The following is a 24,880-nucleotide window of genomic DNA, read 5'->3' as shown; positions in this document are numbered from 1 at the left end:
AAGGTGATAATACAAAAGAGTTCTAACCATGACATTCACTTCGTTAATTTTATGTCGAGGTAAGAAATTTGGGACAAATTGGCCAACAGTTAGAATTCAACTTGGGACTGGAACAATAGAAATTGATTGTGTTACAGAATTAATTCTCATCCGTCCTTAACCTCTGATCAAACACCACTGGGTCATATAGTGATTGTACATGTAGTCATGCTATTTAGCTCTTTTCAGTTTTGGGCCACAGGAGCCAGCTAAAAAGTTCACACAGTGTGGCTTTTAAGCTAGATCATCATCATCATCGTTTAACGTCCGCTTTCCATGCTAGCATGGGTTGGATGATTTGACTGAGGACTGGTGAACCAGATTGCTGCACCAGGCTCCAATCTGATTTGGCAGAGTTTCTACAGCTGGATGCCCTTCCTAACGCCAACCACTCCGAGAGTGTAGTGGGTGCTTTTACGTGCCACCGGCACGTGGGCCAGTCAGGCGGTACTGGCAACGGCCATGCTCAAAATGGTGTATTTTACGTGCCACCCGCACAGGAGCCAGTCCAGCGGCACTGGCAACGATCTCGCTCGAATGTCTTTACACGTGCCACTGGCACAAGTGCCAGGAAGGCAATGCTGGGCACAGGTGCCATCATGATTTCACTTTCGCTTGCTCCAACAGGTCTTTGCAAGCCGAGTTTAGTGTCCAATGAAGGAGACGACATTGGAATGGGTGCCTGTCGTCGAATTTAGTTCGATTTTGATTTCACTTGCCTCAACAGGTCCTTGCAAGCAGAGTTTAGTGTCCAATGAAGGAAAGGTACGCATAAGTGGGCTGGCTACACCTCTGGCAGAGTCCTTGGATTTGGGTCTCACTTGGCTTGCTGGGTCTTCTCACGCACAGCATATTTCCAAAGGTCTCAGTCAGAAGTCATCGCCTCGGTGAGGCCCATCGTTCATCATCATCATTTGATGTCCACTTTTCCATGTTTGCATGGGTCCGACGGGATTTGTTGAAGTAAATTTTATGTGGCTGGATGCTCTTCCTGTTGTCAGTCCCCACCTGTTTCCCATCATCAAACATGGTTCCCACAGAAGACTGGGAACCATAACATAGCTTGTATGATGGTGGTGCTTGTTTACAACAATCACATGATGTCAAGGCAAGGATATATATACAAACCCATGCATGCACACATGCTGCCAAATCCACTGATGGCTTTGGTTGGCTTGCAGCTATAGAAGACATTTATTCGAGGTCCATGCAGTGAGACTGAACTCACGACCAACCTTCTTAACTGCTGCCATGCCTGCACATAGAAGCTGTTTAATTATATTAATATTGGCTCAATAAGCAAACATGCATCCCATGAAATTAGTGCTATCAAACTTCAGTATGGAAGGATATAATAATAATAATAATAATAATAATAATAATAATAATAATAATACAGAAAAAAAGAAACAAAAAAAACCCAGTCCAGAATGTAACCACTTTCGTCATGGAATACTTAAATTTAAATATCTTCAGTTTATGTTCGTATTTTAATAATGACAGTGTTTATGTATTAGGCTTCTTGATTATTTGTTGATTTTATCTTTGCATTAAATAACTGAAATAATTACGGAGATGTACTTGCATAGCAAGTGACCTGATCTGAAATCGTGTGTTGGAACGAAAGCAATTGCAGCATGGAAGGTGTTTATAAGCCATTTAAAATAACACACAAAGACCGATAGATTCACTTCAACATTTAAATTTTGACAAATTAGATTTAAATGTTGAAGTGAATCTATCGGTCTTTGTGTGTTATTTTAAATGGCTTATAAACACCTTCCACGCTGCAACTGAAATAATATTTTGGATATTTAAAGTATTTTACTTCTAATTGAGGTGTTTGAAGAACAGAACTGTTTTATTTTATGCTCATATTCAGATAATGAAAGGTTTACATTCTGGCCTTCCATACCAAAAGTTGATAGTAGTAAATCTGTAGGTCCTGTATTTGCCATACCGTTGAAGCACCTCTGGTTGATTTTTACAAGATCACTTTTGAAATTGCTCCTTTGTTTTGTTGAGATTCTTTTTTTCTTCTTTTTGTACATTTATCATGTACAGAAATTACTTCTTTGCTTGGAAAGAGGTGAAGGTTGGTGACTGGAAGAACATCTGACTGTACAAATTCTGCTCCATCAAATTTTGTCTGACCTATGAAAGCACGGAACATTAGATGTTGAAATGATTAAGCCTCCACCATGTATATGTGTGTATATATGTGTATATAAATGTTTATGTGGAGGTGCAATGGCCCAGTGGTTAGGGCAGCAGACTCGCGGTCATAGGATCGCGGTTTCGATTCCCAGACCGAGCGTAGTGTGTGTTTATTGAGCGAAAACACCTAAAGCTCCCCGAGGCTCCGGCAGGGGATGGTGGCGAGCACTGCTGTACTCTTTAACCACAACTTTCTCTCATTCTTACTTCCTGTTTCTGTTGTGCCTGTAATTCAAAGGGTCAGCCTTGTCACACTGTGTCATGCTGAATATCCCCCCGAGAACTACGTTAAGGGTACAAGTGTCTGTGGAATGCTCAGCCACTTGCACGTTAATTTCACAAGCAGGCTGTTCCGTTGATCGGATCAACTGGAACCCTCGATGTCGTAAGTAATGGAGTGCCAACAAACAACAAATGTTTATGCATATACACACATGTATATAAAGTGTACCTCCTACACACACATTCACATGCTTTGACAATGGGGAAACTGGTTTATGCAAACTGCTGATAATTTAAAAAAAATATGATTACAGGTTGTTAACCTTTTTGCTGGATGCTAATGTGAGACTTTCTTGGTTAAAATTATGCTGCCATTGTTGAAGGATTCCACCCACCTGTGCTTAGCAGCAGTTCAGTTGCCCTGTTAATGTTTTGTATAATTTTTTTTTTGTCTATCATTTATCTTGATTCAGTCTTTAGACTGTGGCCATGCTGGGGGCAACATTTTGAATAACTTTGACCTAAATGAATCAACACCAGTACTTTTTTGTTTTCTTTGCAAGCCTGGTAACTATTCTATCATTCTCTTTGTCAGATCGCTAAGTTACAAGGATGTAAACACACCAACACTGGTGGTGGGGTACAAACATAGACATACAAACACATACAATATATATATATATATATATATATATATATATAGAACAATTTAGGTCTTAATAGACACAAGATGTGATCTATTTCTAGCGCATTAATTGTCCACGTTAGTGGTCGGCTTTATTTTTTTAAAATGTACCTTAATCCCCTGAGATTGCAGATAATATTTCTGAATCTCTTTGATTCTTTAGATGTGCTGGCCTCCTGAGAATTAATCGATATTAATTAATATATGAATAATTACCAGATTTTATAATTATTTATATATATATATATATATATATATATTCTCAGTAACAATACACACACACACACACACACACACACACACACACACACACATACACATATATTGGACTTCTTTCAGTTTCCATCTACAAATTCACTCACAAAGCTTTGATCAGCCCGAGGCAATAGAACACACTTGCCCAAGGTGCCATGCAGTGGGACTGAACCTAGAACCATGTGGTTGGGAAGAAAGTTTCTTACCACACAACCCTATCTTTCGCCTATGACTTTTGGAAGATTTGTAAAGCTTATTTCTTGACTGTGATAAAAGAAATAAACGGCTGGTTATCTGTTCCTGTGTATAAACTCAGTATATATGTTGTGTCTCAGTGTAATTGTTTGCATATATGTTCGTATCTTAACCTTCTGCTGCTTTTCACCTGTAATGCAAACACTCAAAAATTAACTGTCATGATTGCTTCATAGTTTCATAGCACCAAGCTGTCTTCTGTTTTAACTGCTCAGATATGGTGCAAACAAATATTTCTGAATAAGAATATTTATTGTGATAATTCCTGTATTACAACATTCTTTCTTGTTTATCGTTTGCTTGTTTCAGTCATTGGACTGCAGCCATGCTGGGGCACCGCCTTGAAAGGTTTAGTCAAACAAATTGACCCCCAGTACATATTTCTTAAGTTTGGTACTTATTCTATTGGCTTCTTTCGCTGAACTGCTACTCTACCGGGATGTAAACAAACTGACACTGGTTAAATGATGGTGAGAGACAAACAATATAAACACACACACACACACACACACACACACACACACACACACACACACACACACAGACACACACTCAAACACACACACACACACACAACATGGGCTTTAGTTGGCCCAGAGCTATAGTGGAAGACTCTTGCCCAAGGTGCCACACACTGGGACTGAATCCAAGACCACATGATTGGGAAGTAATCTCCTTAACCCCATAGCCATGTTCATGCCTCTATGTAGAGACACACACTTTTCCTTGAGTTTTCCTTAATCTTCATAATATCCAATCTAGACTTTGATTGGTTAGCTGAACAGTAGTACGTGACACTTAATGACATCTTTTTGCATTTGATTGGTTGTCTTGAAATGTAACTCCTTGTTGACTTTGTTAATTTATGAAATATCTCATCAATTTTTTAAAATTCTCTTCCTGCCACTCTTTCTCTGTATCGCTTGTTATTCTCTACCAATTTGATTAACCTACATCCCTCTTCAGCCTTCAATTCACTCTCATATCAATTCTCATACTGCCACTTGGTCTCTTGATTGCTTGTGTGATGGGATCAGCAAACCTAAGTGTGTCAAGCGACACCCTTTGACACACTGACACATGCACGCATACACGTGTGTGCATAGGAACACCATTTTTGTGACCATATTAAATTTAACGATGATAATAGCAATGACGGTAATGAGGTAACAAATTTTTCTCCAATAAATTTCTTAGTTGACAGGTTAAGAAACGCTAATTGGATGCCTTCTTTTAATCACAGATGAGTTCTTCTTGAAAGCTATTTCCATAGATGCTGGTTGCTAAGCAGCTTAAACATCTTGTCTATAAATTCAAGCACAGATAACATCATCATCATCATCATCATCATCGTTTAACGTCTGCTTTCCATGCTAGCATGGGTTGGACGATTTGACTGAGGACTGGTGAAACCGGATGGCAACACCAGGCTCCAATCTGATTTGGCAGAGTTTCAACAGCTGGATGCCCTTCCTAACGCCAACCACTCAGAGAGTGTAGTGGGTGCTTTTTACGTGCCACCCGCACGAAGGCCAGTCAGGCGGTACTGGCAAAGGCCACGCTCAAAATGGTGTATTTTATGTGCCACCCGCACAGGAGCCAGTCCAGGGGCACTGGCAACGATCTCGCTCGAAAATCCTATGAAGGCCAGTCAGGCAGTACTGGCACCAAATGTTATATTTAGAATATCATCCTCAGGTTCTCTCGCAACTGTTTGCTGCCTGTCATTGGCATGCTACTCTTGACATTTTAGCGGTTAGCCATAACTATTGTTCTTTTCTATTATACATAGCAAAGTTACGGTGTTGTGACATATCAGGTCCTTGATGTTGTCATACCAGCTTTTTTTCTATCTACCTATCTTTTTTGCTCTCCCTCAATTGTAACTCTGAACGATGGTCCTTGGACAGGGAGTTGTGGTGAGTTATGTGACCATACCAGGCAAACTTTCTGTCTTGTTATCTGTGCAAGGAGTCGTTCCTGTCTGTTGTCAAATTTGATGGCTTGCTGCTTGACCAGATATTTGTTTTGTGCTGCGCATGAGATGTGTAACAATCTGAAACACATGTGCTCAAATGCCTGGCTTCTTTGTGTTGTGTCAGCTGTAAGAGTTCAGCTCTCATACCAATTACAGAAGGATTGAAGTTATCAGGGACTTGAAAATTTTGAGTCTTGTTGGAAAACTGATGAAGTTGCTTTTCCATTTGGTCTTATATGTCCTACTTATTTTTATTTCTTTGGTTTTTGTCTTTTTAAACTTATCATGAACTTATCAGTCAATACTTTCTAGTGGTCGACTTTAAAAGAAGTATTCAGTATTTCTACAGATTTTGACATTGATTTTTGTAGACCTGGCTGTGTAGACCACATAGCTCTATGTTCAGTTCTCTTGTGTAACACTTTGGGCAAGATGTCTTCTGTTGTTAGTCTTCCCAGTCCCACAGTGTTTTGTTAGTTTCTTGGAATCAGCATATTAGAATGTCTAGTGATGGCCTCTTTCTCTCTTTTTCCCTCTGTCCGTCTCTCTCTCTCTATCTCTCTCTCTCTCTCTCTCTCTCTCTCACACAATCTTTGTGACCATATTTAGTTTAATGATAACATGAATGTGTGTTTTGTGTGTATGTTTGTGTATATATGCATGTGTGTCTGTCTGTATCACTGTTTACAAAAAGAAAATCTTGATTTTTCTCATAGCTTCATGATTTCAATGATGTGATTGTTTGTTTAGAATGACATTGTAAGATAGGTATGAGAGGCCAGATCTGGTTGGATTGAACATAAAGCAGGTAGAATGCTTGAGCCAGATATAGTTGGTTTACATGCTAAAACTGTTAAATGTGAATAGGGCTTTTGTCTTTGAAAAAAACCTTGTTTGATAAAAAAATCTTTTCTTACTGAAAACATTTCAGTTTCTTGCAGACGGTATGAAGTATCAGAAAGTTCCTGGACTAGTTATGTTTAATAAGAAATAGTTTATTTACATAAGTTTTAACATCGTCTCTTTTTGAAATAGTCACCTTGCACAACAATACACTGGTCCCAGCATTCCTACCATTTTTGGAAATCCGTCTTGGAAGTCATTGTCCGTAAGTGAGTCAAGGACCTTCTGTGATTCGCTCTAGGTCTTGACAATGGTGTTAAAACAGTGACGTTTGAGCTGCATTTTCATCTTGGGGGAAAAGTTGAAAGTCCACAGGGGCTAAATCTGGTGAATAGGGTGGGTGCAGAAGCGATACCATGTGGTTTTTGGCGAGAAACTCACAAGTGAGGAGACCTTGTTGACGATGCATTGTTGCCATGAAGAATTCAATTCTTTGCGCTCCACAGATCCAGTTGCTATCACAAAATGCCCCCCCCCCCATGAAACACTGTAAAACGTTGCAGTAGAACTCTTGATTGACAGTCTGGCCCTGGGGAATGAATTCCCGATGCATAATACCATGTTTCTGGAGGTGTCACTCATGACAGGTCATCCAGATTGCTCATCATCTTCCAGAGATGCTCTTCTGCCTTTGAAGTACTCATGTCACTTAAAACATGGCGTATGACCCATTGCCATAAGCCTGCTGAAGCCTGCTCAATGTTTTTGTATCAGACTTCCCCAAGTTTAACGCAAAATTTCACGTTGGCGCTTTGTTCCTGTCCATGACAAAAATCACAGGCTACAGCATACATGTGATCACTAAAGCACAAATTTCACAACTTGTGAAGTAAACGCAGCAATGTCACTCAGCACACTGCCTCATGAAGATCACTGCCAGCTCTAACTGCATATGCAATTGTTTGCTGCCATCTGTTGGCGTACTACAGAACTAGTCCAGGAACTTCAAAATACCACCACATTTTTATGACGAGTTCTAATTTACATAAAAGTAAGTAATCAGAATGTATTAAAGTGTTTTAAACTGATGTTAGGTGACTATTATATTGTCAGTTATGATATTATATATCACAATACCAAATGTAACAATAAGCACTGCTACTTTGTTGTGTGATCTACAACGGGTGATTACTTTAGGTTAGTTTTTAGTTTCTTTACGTTGCAAAACTCGCAGCTACCAAACTTGGTGTGATCTATGCACTTATTCTAATTATTATATTGTTTATTCTTGGTTTTTTATTATTGTTATTTACTAAGACATAAATGAAATATGGTTTTATTATTATTGAAATAGTAAGAATTTTGAAAAACTCATTTACAATGCTAAGTATGTACAAAGAAATTTATTGTAAAAAAATCTGTAGTCAACGAAGTCTTTTTAGAAATTGAGAAGTAAACTAAAGAGTAACCTGAAGTAATCTCCCTTTAGGGTGTAGGTCACATGCCAGAGTAGCACCCAATCAGCAATGATTATCTTATGTCAGTTATCTTATTATAACCATTCGCACAATATCAATCCAATACTCAATCACAGAATCAACAACAAGACTATTGCTCTCACAGTTCGACTTACTGGCTCATCTGTTTATAGACTAAGTCCAGTCCACTGACAGTCGTGTGGGTGTGTCGGTTCACTCCACGACAGAGACAAAAGTTTATTTTCTGAAATAGTAACATTTATTGTTTCCGTAATAATGAGGTTTGGATCAAGATGTTGATTTAGATATAAACAATATGTAGTTTCAGTCCTGTTTGTCATTTGGAGAGGCTGGGATTGTTCTCTTGCCTGGCCTAAGTTAACATCAAAGCATTGTTTCTAATTTTACCCAACATATGAGTTTTTGTTTTATTTCCAATGCTTGGTATTTCCTTATGCTGTTTTATTTATATTATCATCAATGTTTTCTCTCTCCTTTCCTTTGGTGCTGGCATGGCTTGTGTTTAAGAAGTTTGCTTCCTAACCTTATGGTTTTAGGTTTAGTCCTAATTTGAGGCATCATAAGCAGGTACCTTCTTCTATCACCTAGGGCTGACCAAGCAGATATAGAAGCCCACTGTGTGTGTGTGTGTGTGTGTGTGTGGATGTAATGAGTGGATGTATTGTCTAAAAGTATTCCAGCTTTGACCATTCTATCAGTTTTGTACATCAGAGACTATATTGTCCAGTTTATAATTCAGTAGTTTACATGATTTAGTGTGACTTGAAGGAATCTTAGCTGGTGCTTTTACCAAGTTAAGCAACCATGTAGAAGCTTTCTCATAGACGTGGTACCAAAATATGAGCACTCCTTCCTCTTCCTCCTCCTCCTCCTTGTTCTGATTCTAATGTCTAGGGTTGAAAAGCTTTGTTGTAATCTTCATTGAATTTTTGAATTCTTTTCTGGGCTGGTTTGAAGAGCTTCTACCAAGCTGTTTCAGTATTTCTTTTATTAGTCATCTTCTACACCGTAACTATGTATATTGCAAAATAGTTGAATTTAGACAGAGTAGCCAGCTGTGAAACTAATACTGAACATGGTCGATGCCAAGTCCGCCTGACTGGCTCCTGTGCTGGTAGCACGTAAAAAGCACTATCCAAACATGATCGATGCCAGACCCACATGACTGGCTCCTGTGCCAGCAGCACATAAAAAGCACCCACTACTCTCTCAGAGTGGTTGGCGTTAGGAAGGGCATCCTGCTGTAGAAATATTGCCAGATCAGATTGGTGCTTGGTGCAACCACTGGCTTTTTAGATCTGTCAAACCGTCCATCCCATGCCAGCATGGAAAAGGGACATTATACGATGATGATGATGATATATATTTTTTATGTAAAGTATGTTTTTTATGCAAAACAAAAGTTTTTATGTAAAATATATATATATATATATAGGTTTTCATGTAAATATATATAGATAAATATTTTAACGTAAATATATAGATAAATATTTTAACGTAAATATATACATATAGATTCTAATGTAAATATATACATATAGTTTTTAATGTAAATATATGCATATAAATTTTAATGTGTGTATATATATATATATATATATATATATATATATATATATAGATTTTTATGTAAACTATGCGCATTGATTTTTTGTTATATATATTATATGTGTGTGTGTGTATATGTATATATATATATATATATATATATATATATATTCATAGAAACAAGGATAAAATCATGTAAATAATATCAAGTGGCCAACATGCTACAAACCTTGTTAAATTATACTAAAATGATAATTATATATATAAGTTAAATAAGGAAACATGAAAAAATGCTCCAACATGTAAGAATATGCAAAAAAACGTTTTTTGATATATTCTTACATGTTGGAGCCGGATTTTTTCCCCTTTCCTTCTATAATAAATATATATATGTATGTATGTATGCGTGTGTGTATATATATATCTGTATGTATATATGTGTGTGTGTATATATGTATGTGTCTAAAACACACACACGCACACACTGCTTATGGATGAGGACAGCTGCGTAAAGAAGTACAAGCTGTAATTGTCGAGGGTACATGTTAAAGGGGTCAACCCAGGAAGATGTGGGAGAAAGTGGTGAGAAAGGATCTGAGGAAACGACAAGGGACTGGGAGATGTAGGGATTTTCTGTATTTGATAAGACAGACACGTTGAGCTAAGTAAAACCGCTGTCTTCCACACATTACAGGCTTGTCCTTTCAGATGCTGGTGCCACTTAAAAAGCACCCGTGCCTTTGCCGTGTTAATTCTCCTGTGTTGGTGCTGTGTAAATGGACCCATGCCGGTGGCACATAAAAAGCACCTAGCACACTCTGTTAAGTGGTTGGCGTTAGGAAGGGCATCCAGCCGTAGAAACCATACCACAACAGGCAATTGGAGTCTGGACAGCTCCCTGCTTGCTAGCTCTAGGTCAGACCTTCCAGCCCATGCCAGCATGGAAAGAGGATGCTAAATATCATTATGATTAATTGTCTTGCTATAGAATTTTCACATTTTTCACAGCTGCCAATCTCATTGAAAAAAATTGTATTTTACTATTCCTTGATGTTATTGTAGTTTAAAAGCGATTAAGCAGATAAATGATCAAATGCATTCTAATCATGACTTCACAGTGCTTTTTTTCCTGAGATTTACTGTATCCCAGAACCGCATTATTCAATCTGGCTTTTTTTTTTCTGACATAGTTAACCGTGGTTTTAGGGAGATTTGGTTACAGTAGGTCAAAGAACCATGCAGGAGCACAATCAATTATTTTTTTTCATCACAATCCTGTTGATCTCAGTAGGATTTGAACTCAGAAGAGCTCAGATCTCACTGAGATCAACATTATCTTTTACCCTTCAAGGGTTGATGAAAACATTGGTTGGAGAACAGAAATCATTTTAAACAACTATTCTATCTGAAATGCATGGCCATGCATCTGTCAGAAATTATTATAATCCATTCATAACAACGAATAGACAAAAAACAAAATGGAATGGATATGAATTTTGTTAATCAATATTGGGCTTTGATGAATAAGGAAATCTACAATTGTGGCTTTTTTCCCTCAAACTGCCAGACTTCGGAACTCTCTTTCATCTCATTGTTTTCCTCATTCTTATGACCTGAACTCTTTCAAATCTAAAGTAAATTTATTCCTTTTGTCTTAATTTCTCCTTCCCAATAATCCTTTACACTAAATGATTTCTTGCTTTGTTTGGGACTTTCTTACAAACATGCGTTTGTCATAAAGAGTTGTTCTCCTGTGACAACAAATAGCATATTCATGTTTGAATTTTCTAGATCACATTAAAAATAGATATGCAAGTCATCGTGAGTGTGTATATATAAATGTATTTTTAGGTTCGAGTAATTTTCAAGAAGTTCTTTTCGTTTTAGCTTTTATGGAAATAACAGCCCATAAAATAAAGTTGTGTTGAAAGAGGAATCAGGGGAAGCTATTTTGAAAAAGCATGACCCAACTTTTCGTCCAAAGTCACTCGGCCCAAAGTCACTCGGCCCAAAGTCACTCGGTCCAAAGTCACTCTGTCCACATCTTTTTGTCCAATGATTTTTTTGTGTCCAACCACTTTTTGTCCAATTTAAAATAAACTCTTTAGAAAAAAAGGTGAACATCAAAATCAAATAATCATTGAGAATTTTATTGATAGGATCTGTCGTTGGACAAAAAAAATCATCGGACTAAAAGATGTTGGACGAAAAGATGTTTGACAAAGTGACATCTGACAAAAGTACATAACCCCTTGAAAAAGTATTATATTGAAGAAATGCAGGCCCAATGTGTAGACAGACATTACACCTATGTTACAATGTCATTTAAATATGATATAAACACATCATCAAAATCTGAAAGCTATAAGATAATGCATGATTAATTCAAAACTGTGAATAAATAAGCATTACATTTGACAAAATAATCTGAATGCCAAAATGTTAAACTGGCTATATCCAGCCCAAATATTCTACTTGTCATATGTTTAGGCTGGCCAGATCTGGCATGTCGCACTTACCCCACAATGTCATTCTGCAAATAAACAACCACATCAAAAAATAAAGCTACAAAATAAGCATGATTAATTCAAAAGGATGTTAAATGATGATGGAATTTGAATCAGTAAGCATAACATGTAACATTTAACCATATGAACACTAAAGTGTTAGTGCATATAAGACGAGTGAAACAGAATGAAATACTGGAATTTACTTTCGAAGAAAACTAGAAAACGAAATATACACACAATCAATTAAATGAAATAAATGCACATAAATACATAAAAATGCATATAATAATGACTCACAATACTAATTAATCAAAACTTGCCACACATTTGAGCTAAATTAAAAATTACAGGTAAATAAAAAAGATGTGGTGTGTAACAGTATCTGAAAGTCTAGTTGATACTGTTATATATATGAATTAAGTCTACCATTGGTTTCATGTTAAGAAAAGCAAGAAAATATCCTGGTGTCTTAATTTGAAAAATTGTTAAAACAGTAGGATATTTTCCTACTTTTCTTAACACGAAACCAATGGTAGCCTTAATCCACAAATAAAAAAATTATGTCCACCAGCACTCATTTTCATCGTTCAACATTTATGTAGACTCTTTTACTTGTTTCAGTCATTTGACTGCAGCCATGCTGGAGCACTGCCTTTAGTCGAGCAAATCGACCCCAGGACTTATTCTTTGTAAGCTTAGTACTTATTCTATCGGTCTCTTTTGCCGAACCGCTAAGTTACAGGGACGTAAACACACCACCATTGGTTGTCAAGCGATGGTGGGGGGGACAAACACAGACACACAAACATATACACGCACATACATTTTTGTATACATATATACGACGGACTTCCTTCAGCTTCCGTCTACCAAATCCACTCACAAGGCTTTGGTTAGCCCGAGAAGACACTTGCCCAAGGTGCCACACAGTGGGAATGAATCTGGAACCATGTGGTTGGTAAGCAAGCTACTTACCACACAGCCACATATAATATATATATATATATATATAATATAATATAGGATAAAATCTTTATAAGAATTTATCAAGTAGTCAGCGTGAAAAAACCCATAAGGAAAAAACCCATCGTTTTTTTCCGTAAATATATATAATTTATATAAGGGCATTACTATATAATAATGCCTCATGCTTAGAGGGACTAAATAAGTCAAAACTACCAAAAATAAGCACATATTTACCTAAAGCGAGGGAATGCAATTTTCAAAGTTTACCTCCTAAAAACATTTAACTTAACGGCAAACCACTGGTTTCATAATTAATATATATATATATATAAGTCAGTAAATAGTGGGGTTGTGTTAACCGCACGTGGAGAAATAATAGGAAAATGAAAAATAATAATAAGGCAGAATGCTAAACTGGAAGCATATTTTAATAAAGATTTCTAACCGGCTTTGATTGCTTAGCAAATTTTCAAGAAGAGGGAGAATGAAAATGTTTTTTACAAAGAAGTACAAAATGAAGAAAATAATATATAAAAAAAATGATATATAAAAAAATAAATATACCAATACATTATATTGTCTTTGAGCTTTTAAAGTTCAATGGTAATCCATGTATATAATGGTTGGAAAAATAAGGATGCATGAGAATTGAGATTTGTGTTAGGTTTAAAAAAAGAGAAAAGGTGCTAAAAGTTTGTGTTAAGCAGGAAGTATGGTGTCAAAACAGGAAGTGTGTGTAGACTTCCTGTTGAAAAAGAGTTCATAACTCCAACTAAAAAGATGTCTCCCCTTACACACACACTTCCTGTTTTGACACCATACTTCCTGCTTAACACAAACTTTTAGTCCCTTTTCTCTTTTTTTAAACCTAACACAAATCTCAATTCTCATGCAACCTTATTTTCCCAACCATTATATACCTGGACTACCATTGAACTTTAAAAGCTCAAAGACAATATAATCATCATCATCATTGTTTAACGTCCGCTTTCCATGCTAGCATGGGGTTTTTTTATATATTATTTTTTTTTATATATTATTTTCTTCATTTTGTACTTCTTTGTAAAAAACATTTTCATTCTCCCTCTTCTTGAAAATTTGTTTTGCTCAGTGTGAGGCTACAGTGGAAAGCACTTGCTTGAGGTGCCACAGAATGAGACAGAACTTGGGACCATGTAGTTATGCAACTCCATATCCACACTGTCATATTCATGTCTTTGAAATTGTGCCTGTATTGTTAAGTAACTACAGCTGTCATGGAGTCTTCAGCAACACATAACTGAACTTCAAGAAGTGCTATGGCCTTAGACTGAAAACTAAAATCTAAGCTCTCTCCACAGTGAGAAAATAAAAAGTTTAGTCTCGTTTCATAAAAGAACTTCTTGTAATCAACTTATTTAATCTATTTGCGCAGGTGACAGTAGCAGGGCTACTACTAAAGACCACATTCTTGATTGCATACCAACATGCATTACACCCTGTCACCAAGTGTCATCTAAACTCATGCAGTTCTTGTGTTTTCCTTAAAAATCTCTAATTTCTAACAGGACTGAAAGATTTACATCAAGAAAGTGCTACAATAATTTAAGACTTAAAATATTGTGTTTGAATATTTTCGTCTATGTCTCTATGATATGGATAGCCTAGAAACGGTGCAAGTAAATGTCTGTGAATGGTGTAATGGTCTACCTGTCCGTTGTGGTATTTTGAAGATGTTAGAATATTTTCCTCTATGTGTCTATGATATGATAGCCTAGAAACATTGCGAGTGAATGTCTGTGTATGGTGTAATGGTCTACCTGTCTGTTGTGCTGTTTTGAAGATGTATCTATTATTGGGACTGAGGGCATCTGTTGGTGAAAAAGTTTCTTAATCTGTTAGTGTGTATTTAAGAGCCATACTCATTGAATCCTGTACATATATCTATAAACATAATTTAGATAAATAAAATTATTTGTTTGTTAATTGAAGTTTTTTTCTTTTTTGTCTTTTCAGACTGTTTGAAATGTCCAACATGTTCCATGGAATTCCCAGGAGCAGCTATCATAAACAACGAATTCTACCTGGAGAGTAAAATCAATTCTAATGAAGAGACTGAAGATGTCAGTTTTTTGTGTACTGCATGTGAGGAGGGTGACTCAGCTACATCCTTCTGTGGAGACTGTGGAGAATGGCTGTGCAAGCAATGTGTGCAAGCGCACAAAAGAGTCCGAGTTACTAAGGACCACACGGTGGTCACAAAGGAGGAGGCAATTCGTAATCAGAACATCAGCAGTGAAAAGACTGTCTATTGTAAATTGCACAAGCAGGAACCCCTTAAGTTATTCTGTGAAACCTGTGACAAGGTAACCTGCCGAGACTGCCAGCTTCTTGAACATAAAGAACACAAGTACTTATTTGTGCACGAGGCATCCAACAAGGAGAAGCAGATTCTTAATCAGCTGTTGATGAAAGCTAAAGAAAAGCAGGGGCAGATAAAGCAAGCTAGGCAACTTCTCAAACAGAGACACACAGACATCCGGGATCGGGAGCAGATCGTCGTCTATGAAATCAAGAGCCTCGGGGAGAAGATAACCCAAGAGGTGATGAGGCGGCTGAAGAACGTTATGTCTGAATTAGATTTTGCCTGTCGGCAAAAGAAGGACCACTTGGTAAAGCTGACCAACGAAGTGAACTACTTGGATGACAGGACAACACACTGTGTCGCTTTTGTGGAAGATGCCATTAAGACTGGCAGCAGCCTGTCGCTGTTGTATACCAAAAATTACATGAAGAAGAATTTGAAGAAATTAATTGACTCGCCCTTGCGCGTCCCTCACCCAAATCATAAAGTCGACATCCAGTTTACATATAATATTGATGACCTTGTAGTTGCCATCAAATCTCTGGGCTCGCTACAAATTGATGGCCGGCATTACGGTAAGCTCCCGATGATGGTCGCTGCCGCAGCCGCCGCAGCCTCCGCCTCTTCAAACCAGGGTCAGGAGGGCAGCAGTCCCGTTATCACTAAGGCTACCAGCGGACAGCCACTGGACAATCGCTACTACGTTGGTCCCATATCGACAGACCACCAGCGAATACTCATGCAAAAGCTGCATGAAATGCAGAGGAAAACTCAACAGCAGCAGCAGCAACAACAACAACAACATCAACATCAACAACAACAGCAACAGCAGCAGCAGCAACAGCAGCAGCAGCAACAGCAGCAGCAGCAGCAGCAGCAGCAGCAGCAACAACAACAGCAAATTTCTTCTTTAAATAATCTTCAATCAAGTAGTGGATCTAGTAGTAATGGTCCCCAAGTGTCTAAGACCTTGTCAAATGGACCTAGTAGCAGTCTTAATGCGAACGCCCTTGTCAAGACTAACTCTGTTTATTACCCACCATCTGGTGTTCCTGCTGGACAATTTTCCACACACCCTAGGTAAGTGCATTTCTCTTATCATTAACAGATACCCCACTCTCCAAAAAAAACAAAAACAAAAAAAAAATATGCATTACATCTTAAATCTGTGCTTGCTTCAGCCATGCTGGGATCCAACTTTGAGGGGGTTTAGCTGAATAAATTGAGCCCAGTACTTCTTTTTCTTTTTCAAAGTCTGGTTCTTATTGTATTGGTTTATTTTGCTGAAGTTACTCAACTTTTGTTGAAGAAACTGACACTGGCGGTCAGGTTGGTGGCAGTAGAGCAAACACTCGGACACACGTCATATACATTGCTAAAAAAATTTACAATGCCATCCGCAAAAAAGACTGTCTAAAAATCCCTCTTTTATGGAATACATTCATAAACACCAACTCAAAGAATACTGGTGGAATATATTTCCATCAAAACTTCTGTCAGATGTAAACATAACAGGCAGGATATTGTTGTTTGGGACAGAAGGGGCAAAAGTATGTACCATCATAGAGGTCAGCTGCCCTGCAGATATAAATATTTCTTTGAAAATCAAAGAAAAAGAGGATATCTTTGAACATCGGCTTCGAAACCTGCACCCTCTATATCCAAACTATGAATACATATTCATACCAATAATAATTGGAGCGCTAGGTTTTGTTAGTAAATGCTTAAAGGAGAATCTGGATAAACTGGGATTTTCAGAAAGAGAAATCGACCGGCTTATTCGTACAAGTACAATCTGAGTGGAACAGTAAAAATATGCAAGACTTTTTCTCAAGTTCCAAATGTGAATTTGTTTGTATTAACTACATCCCAAAGATAGAGCCTTGTATCTTTGTTGCAAACTGGCTCCCTCCTCGGTGGGAGATTTATAATAATTAAAAAATAGAACACACACACACACACACACACACACGACTTCCACACAATTTCTATCTACCAGACTCACTCGCAAGGCATTGGCCAACCCGAAGCTATTGTAGAAGACATTTAACTCCCTTTGTTACCATTTTTCTGTTTGAAAACACTCACTGTGTTTCAATTAATTTTGAAAATCACGAAGAATTTAGTAAAATAATATTGCCATTATAAGTTGGTGTTTGGAGTATAAATTAACATGAAATTTTGATGGGGAGTTTTTAATAACCGGGATCACTTTTAAGCATGAAGCTTATATCATAAAACTAACCAAGGGCAGTCTCAGGCGGATTGGTATCAAAAGGTTTAAAGTGCTGTTGCAGTACAGTTGAACCTGAAACCATTTTGTCGCAAAGAATACTTAGCCACACAACCATGCTTGTGGGGGAGGGGAACAACAAAAAAAACAAAGCAGCCAACTGACCAACTAAACCAAGAGGTAAACTAAATTACAAGCATAGTCAAGAAACATGATAACAAAGCCAACTATTCACAAGGCCTGAAAAGAGTCACAAATGGAAATATATTAGAACTGTATCTTTTTAATGATAATTAAAATTCTAATATTGGTTCATTTGCTATTGGATTTAATCTCTCCCCTTTATGATAGGTCCTCTATGTGGTAGTTCTGACCATTAAAAATAGCAGCTCAGTGTACCTCAAATCATATCATGTATCTTCAGAAGTTGGATGCATTCGTTGATGAAGTCCGGGGTGACAAACAAACACAAGTGCTTAGAGAAAAATATGAAATGGTCATAGCACGATAAGTCTTTGATTGTAAGTCTGAGGTCTGCTTGATCAGAGCTAACTTGCCCCCCCCCCACCCGCCTCCCAGAAAATGTATGAAAATAACAAGATTTGAAAATTGTTTTTATTTAATTTTGTAGTTTTATTTTATCCAACAAAAATAATTTTGTATTTATTAGATATTTTAATTTTTGTAAAAAAAACAAAACAAAACAAAAAAAAAACATAAATACTCCCAGAAGCAAAGTAAGATAAAAAATAATTTGTATAACTGATGTTTTCAACTTCAGTGCTGCTGAGAAAGCAAATTATTCTTTGTACATACGTGTTTTGTTTTGTTTTGTGTTGAATGAATGAGAAGGGAGTGCTTGATATGTTGTAGAGGATATGGTATTGCCTAAAAATTGTAGCAACATGCAACTTGAGTTGTGAGACACTCAGCTTCAGTTTCAGTACAAAAAAACAACTATAATGTAATATAATATATGTTTATATATTATGATATAATATATTAATATAATATGTAATATAATATTAGTATATTATATTTATATGACCTTATTGTGTTATTTCCCCATCATAGTTAAGCTCTGTATAGGGATGACACTTCAGCAGTTTCAAGTTATATAAAATGGCTATGCCACAGGGTGTAAGGAGGTCTGACATAGATCTTCAAAGAATTCAGCTTAACCGTAACAGTTACCACCCGTTTTGACAAAGGTTGACATCCTGGACATAATCCTAGACCTGAGGATGGGCAAGTACCATCCTTACTGAAAGTCCAATGAGGAAACTGTTTATATTCATAGACACTCTAACCACTCCTGTCCATCCATCTATATTTGCATATACATCAATCTGTTCAGTGTCCACTTTACCATACTTTGATAGATCACATAGAATTCTTTGAAGGTGATCTATGGTTGGGTGCCCTTCCTGTGGCTAGCATTCACCTGTTTTCAAGCAGGGCAATATTCTCCCCATGGCTGGACATATTTTCATATATTTATTTGTTAAATGTCCTTTTTTTTACCATCTCGCCATTCAAGGCAGGATTTTATGTCCAGTTGCTGTGTCCCTAATCCTTTACCTGTCTTTCAAGTGTGGGATATTTTTTCCTTTTATTCCAGTGGTCTTTGAAAGACCACAATGGCTGGTCATGATCTCAACAAGGAATCTTGATAGTGCCACTGTTTCACTCAACTAGAGACAATTGTGGGAATTTAAGATTTTAAGCACAGTTGCAAGTTCACATTCAGAGACAGACAGACAGACACACACACACACACACACACACACACACACACACACACACACACACACACACATGTATCCATACATGTATGACAGGTTTCTTGCAGTTTCCATTAACTGGGCTACATTAGAAGACACCCATGGGACTGAACTTGAAACCACGTGGTTAAGAAGCGAGTGTGCATGCTTGTGTATTATATATAATATCCAGACAGAAATGCTTCTTCATTGAAAGAACAGAAAAATTTCTTTAGAATTATGAAATACAATTGAAGCATATTTAAATTTATAGTCACTTGTATTTTTTTTTTTTCAATTATAAATTAACATTTATAATTTATTACTATTCTCATTACCATAATTTATTATTTTCTTTTAAAAACTGAAATTTGTTTGGACCAATTCTAAAACTGAAATGTATCTGCTTGTATTGAAATAGTGGAGAAATAGGAGGCTCCCTGACTGGAAACGAGAACCCAGCTGAGTCCAGCAATCTGTGGGCTACTAAGATGTATGTATGCGTGTGTGTACATCTTAGTATGTGTGTACGGTGTATAGTGCGTGGACTTCCAAAACCTAAATAATATAGATTTATTGCAAGTTTTAGATATCTGACAATACTGTAGATATTGTTTGAAGGTTAAATATAAAAAAAGACATATAAAAAAAAAATTTAATAATCTGTTTGCTTGCTATGTTTTTTTCTTTTCTAATCCATGAACTTATATATACAAATTTTATTACATATTCTACATATATATATATATAAACCTTAAATTTTTAAAATTTACAAATGAATTTTTATTATCTTCTTGATTATATATATTTGTGTTTTAATTTCATTGTCTGATAATTTTAAATTCTGCATGTATTTATATGTATACGTCTGTCTCTCTCTCTCTCTCTCTCTCCCTGTGTGTGTATATGTAATGTGTGTGAGTGTGAGTGTGTGTGTGTGTGTGTGTGTGTGTGTGTGTGTGTGTAAAATAAAGAATATTTCTGTTGTAACAATTTCGAAGTAGGCTTGTGAAACTGTGGCATGTTAATGGTGGAAAAAATTGCTAATGGAATCACTCTTCATTTTTACATTTGAGTATCTCTCTTTCTATGTCATTAATGATGTACAAAAATAAGAGGAATGACCAGCAAAAGTGGATTCCTATATGCTAGAAATAGATGCCGAATCATCTAACCACGAAAAAATATGTTCTCAGTAAAAAATTAGCGACACAACAGACTGTAAAAGGGCAAGACAAATGAAAAAAACTAAATAGAAAAAAAAATGATTAACCTACGTACCATGGTTTCACCTATTAAAATTTACATAAGTAAATATCTGCAGGATCATCAGCTAATGATATAGCTAGTTTTTTTTTTGTTTTTTTTTTCCTTTTACTTGTTTCAGTCATTTGACTGCAGCCATGCTGGAGCACTGCTTTTAGTCGAGCAAATCGACCCCAGAACTTATTCTTTGGAAGCCTAGTACTTATTCTATCGGTCTCTTTTGCCGAACCGCTAAGTTACGGGGACGTAAACATACCATCATCGGTTGTCAAGCGATGTTGGTGGAGGGACAAACACAGACACACACACACACACACACATATATATATATATATATATATATATATATATATATATATACATATATACGACGGGCTTCTTTCAGTTTCCGTCTACCAAATCCACTCACAAGGCTTTGGTCGGCCCAAAGCTATAGTAGAAGACACTTGCCCAAGGTGCCACTCAGTGGGAATGAACCTGGAACCATGTGGTTGGTAAGCAAGCTACTTACCACACAGCCACTCCTGCGCCTATAGTTTGTTTAACTATAACACATATTTATAAAATACATACATACATACATACATACATACGTACGTACGTACATTATGTTGTCCATTTAAATTGGTTCAAGATACTAGAAATTTGCAATAATAAAGCAGAGCTTTATACAAAAAAATAAGGGAATGGGCAGCAATACTCTAACTATAATATTTTTAGTTCCTAAATGAATTAACCAAAAAAAAAAAAAAAAAATCGGGGAAAATATTGACTGCATTTAAAATAAATTGAATACAATGTGAATGCACAACTGGTATAATGAAGTATCCACGGTAAGGTTACAAAAATATTTAGTAAAGAATCATGGAAAAATACAAAAGCCTATGAAACATGAAAACTGTTTTTTGTCTTTGAGAAAGCCAACACATCATTAGCCATTATCATCATTTTAACATCCACTTTTCCATGCTTGCATGAGTCGGACAGAGTTTGAGGCAAATTTTCTTTTGCCAGATGCCCTATCTGTCACCAGCCCATATCTGTTTCCACATGGTTCTGGGTTCAGTCCCACTTCATGGCACCTTGGGCTGACCAAAGCTTTGTGAGTGGATTTGGTAGACAGAAACTGACAGAAGCCCATCATGTATGTGTGTGTGTGTGTGTGTGTGTGTGTGTGTGTGTGTTTGTCCCTCCAACGTCACTTGACAACCGATACTGGTGTATTTACATCCCTGTAACTTAGCGGTTCGGCAAAAGAAACTGATAGAATAAGTACTAGGCTTGCAAAGAATAAGTCCTGGGGTCGATTTGCTTGCCTAAAGGTGGCGCTCCAGCATGGCTGCAGTCAAATGACTGAAACAAGTAAAAGAATAAAAGAATCTGGTGTAGCCATCCGGTTGCACCAGTCCTCAGTCAAATCGTCCAACCCATGCTAGCATGGAAAGTGGACGTTAAACGATGATGATGATATATATATATATATATATATATATATATATATATATATATACATATATATATATATGTGTGTGTGTATACTATTACATTTGACAAAATAATCTGAATGCTAAAGGGTTAGAACAAATTCTGTATCATAGAAGTAGAGGTAGTCTCAGGCAGGTTGGTATCAAAAGAATTAATGTTACTACTCCTGAAATAACATTTGGAAGTCAGTTCCTACAAGAGAGGTCTGAGAAGGCAAGATTCTGTCAAGAAATGGCTGGGTTAAGAATAAGTTAAGAGCTGGGTCACAGGACTCTCAATAACGGTGAGAAGAGAAGGAAGGACAAGTGGTTTTAGTAATGACCTGCTACAGAAGGTACACACCTAGCGGGTTCCTAGGAATGGAGGTCTTTATAGAAGTTGTAGAACATACGGAAGTGACAAAAACTTCAATATTTGTTTGCATGTTATTCTTTCAATAAAATTTCTTAATATCAAAATAGATCCATAATTAGTCATGACTTCATTAAAAATCTTCTGACATACATGAAAACGAAAATAGTGAATTTTATTTCATCAGAATGTTTAATTGCTCAAATATATTTTATTGACTCGTGTATAATTTCCAAGGGTAAATCTGTTTTGCAGTGTGTAACCATTCATGTTGGAAAGCAATGGCGTTTTGAATATATTGGCAATAACTGAAAAAATTTTTACTGCTTATGTATTTGTGTGTGTATGTGTATATTTGTATTTATTTATTTGTATGTATATGTATGTATGTATGTATATATATATGTATGTATGTATATATATATATATATATATATATATATATATATATATATATATATGCATATGCATATATGTATGCATATGTACTTATGTATACACATGTATATATGCATTTATGCCTGTACTTAGATGTGCGTACAAATACATACTTATATGTATATGTATATACATATGTATACATGTTTTCATATGTATGTATATACATGTGCATATATATGAATGAACACTTGTGAGAAAGTTGACGTCTGTCAGAATGATTGCTGTCACAGCTACTACCACTACTAATAATAGAAGCATTGATGTTATCTTGATTTTATTATCATTATTATTGTACTTGTTATATTTATTATTTATATCATTGTAAAAATTCTGTTTCTGAGCATGGTTTTTTTTTTTTGTTATTTAAATATATTTTTCATGCAGAAGATATAGAACTCCAATTTTTTTTTTTAAAAATTTCATTTTAAAAATATAAATAAATTTTCATCTCGTTCAATACCACTCTTAATGATAGTGTTTTTATATCATCTCCAATTTCACATATTTAAAAATACTGTAAAGAAATGCCTAAAAAATTCAAAATAGGGGCGTGTGTGTGTAAAAGTTGTTGGTTTCGCATTTATTTAAAAATCTATTTGCTTTTGAAGTTTTTGGTGAAATTTAACAATATTGAAACTTTCCCTTTGCTCTAATTTGTTTATATATACATACATACATACATATATATATATATATATATATATATATATATAATTCACTTTCACTTAAGAAAAAAAAAATCCAATTAGCTTACATGTAATAAATAAAAAATGTAATTTTTTATTGTATTTTTTTTTGTTTTTCTTCAGGTTTTTGACTTTGGCCCAGTTACAGCAATCTCACATCCAACATCAGATACAGCAGCAACAACAACAACAGCACCAGCAACAGCAGCAGCAACCTCAGCCCCCACCACCTCCGCCCCCACCGCCCCCACAACAGCAGTCACAGTCCCTTTCCTCTCAACAGCAGCAGCAACAGCAGCAACAACAACAACAACAACAGCAACAGAGTTCCACTGTGATGCACCGACCTTTAGTACAACAACTTCCACATCGACCTCCGCCACCACTCTATCCCAGCAATGCGCAACAGAAATCTGCCCCCGGTGACAATTCCGATTCAAGAACTTCGTTCAATGGGTCACTTGTAGGTTAGCATCGGTGAAGGTTTTTATTTACCTGGTCTTATTTGAAACCTGCATAACATGACTTTTTTTTTTTTTCCTCGCACCCCCGTCAACTTACATTTCTAGTCTCTCTGTCCATGCCCTCTTGTACGTTGAGGTGTCACCTGCCATGGTATTGCCACTATTTATCTCTTTGCAGCTACTACTGATTCATTCTTACTCCTAAATGTGTGTGTAGCCATGTAGCGAGAACCTGGTCCGTTCCAACCCTTTCTCTCATACCTTAACCTTTCGTCTCCTAATCTAACCCCCCCCCCAGACCTTGGGTTTCATAGTCTCGCGAACTACCTGATGTCTTCACTCGTGCCAGTGGCAAGAGAAAAGCAGCCAGCACACACTGTAAAGTGGTTGGTATTAGGAAGGGCATCCAGCAGTAGAAACTGTTCCAAAGCAGATACTGGGGCATGATGTAGTTCTTGGACCCTTTAGATTTGGAAAAAGAACCATCCATTCCATGCCAACATGGAAAGTGGATTTTAACTGATGATGATGATGAAAATTTGATATGTCTCTTTAAATTATTGGTTATGTTTTTACGATTAGACCTCAAAGTGCAATAGTTCTTGCATAAACTACTAATCTCTCTGATGGTTGACTTAATTAATTAATTTGAATCATTTGTGTTCCCGTTATGTAAAGTGTTATTTCCTAAATCAACCAGCAGTGTCAGGAGACTGTAATCTCATTTCATGTTGGTAAACTGAATTGCATGGTAGTCAGCTCTAGGGCTAGAGACATTAAAATTATAGCCAAGTTTAGCAAGTTAAGAATAGCATCGTAGCCAGCAATAG

At 36.5% G+C, this 24,880-nt stretch overlaps 1 protein-coding gene across 3 annotated transcripts in view; it reads left to right on the top strand.

Annotated features, from left to right (window-relative positions):
* Positions 1 to 24,880, top strand: part of LOC106874223 (uncharacterized) — a 132,918-nt gene that overhangs the window by 33,553 nt on the left and 74,485 nt on the right. For all 3 annotated transcript variants that reach the window (XM_089359509.1, XM_089359508.1, XM_089359510.1), the window contains exons 3-4: positions 15,013 to 16,441; positions 23,710 to 24,053. In XM_089359509.1, the coding sequence (XP_089215635.1) occupies positions 15,013 to 16,441; positions 23,710 to 24,053 (1,773 nt within the window). The remainder of the gene's footprint in view (positions 1 to 15,012; positions 16,442 to 23,709; positions 24,054 to 24,880) is intronic.

This window comes from Octopus bimaculoides, chromosome 11 (assembly GCF_046866305.1).
Source record: "Octopus bimaculoides isolate indiv1 chromosome 11, ASM4686630v1, whole genome shotgun sequence".
NCBI classification, from domain to species: domain Eukaryota; kingdom Metazoa; phylum Mollusca; class Cephalopoda; order Octopoda; family Octopodidae; genus Octopus; species Octopus bimaculoides.
This window is presented reverse-complemented; position numbering and strand designations above follow the sequence as displayed.